Raw genomic sequence first — 539 nt, 5'->3', positions numbered from 1 at the left:
TAGTAATGTTTATACTTATTTTCTTATGGAATAGGACTTTGTCTACATATGAGAGAGCCTGCAACTCATTAGCAAAGGCACTCATCTTGAATAAAGTGAAGGCAGCTATTGGGTTCAATCGTGCTGAAAAGTTTGTATCGGGTACGTACTACTACATGTATATATGTATATATTAATATTCATGAATGACTAGTCATTAAAAGTATTTACTATATTTTCAGCTGCAACTTTGTGCTTTTTACAGGTGCTGCACCCATATCAAAAGATATCCTCGAATATTTTATGAGTCTTAACATCCCTATCATGGAAGGATATGGCATGTCAGAAAGTCTCAGTATATGTTCTATGTCATTCCCGGAGCAAGATCGCTTCAGGCTTGGTAGTGTTGGCAAGGTATTCTTCTTGTAAAGCTTTGGAAATAGTGTTCAGAGATTCTGAAACTGAACCATAGAGAAATACGAAAAAGCACATCTAGTTTTATTATTATATATATAACATGACCGATGAAAGAGCTTTTAACCCATTGGATCCAGATGTTT

General features: G+C 34.9%; 1 protein-coding gene across 2 annotated transcripts in view; it reads left to right on the top strand.

Annotated features, from left to right (window-relative positions):
- The window catches only part of LOC119592009 (long-chain-fatty-acid--CoA ligase ACSBG2-like), an 11665-nt gene that overhangs the window by 7579 nt on the left and 3547 nt on the right, over positions 1–539 (top strand). For both annotated transcript variants that reach the window (XM_037940784.1, XM_037940785.1), the window contains exons 9-10: positions 35–141; positions 245–393. In XM_037940784.1, the coding sequence (XP_037796712.1) occupies positions 35–141; positions 245–393 (256 nt within the window). The remainder of the gene's footprint in view (positions 1–34; positions 142–244; positions 394–539) is intronic.

Source organism: Penaeus monodon, chromosome 29 (assembly GCF_015228065.2).
Source record: "Penaeus monodon isolate SGIC_2016 chromosome 29, NSTDA_Pmon_1, whole genome shotgun sequence".
Taxonomy (NCBI): Eukaryota; Metazoa; Arthropoda; class Malacostraca; order Decapoda; family Penaeidae; genus Penaeus; species Penaeus monodon.
The sequence above is the reverse complement of the archived record's forward strand: the minus strand, read 5'-3'. Positions and strand labels throughout refer to the sequence as shown.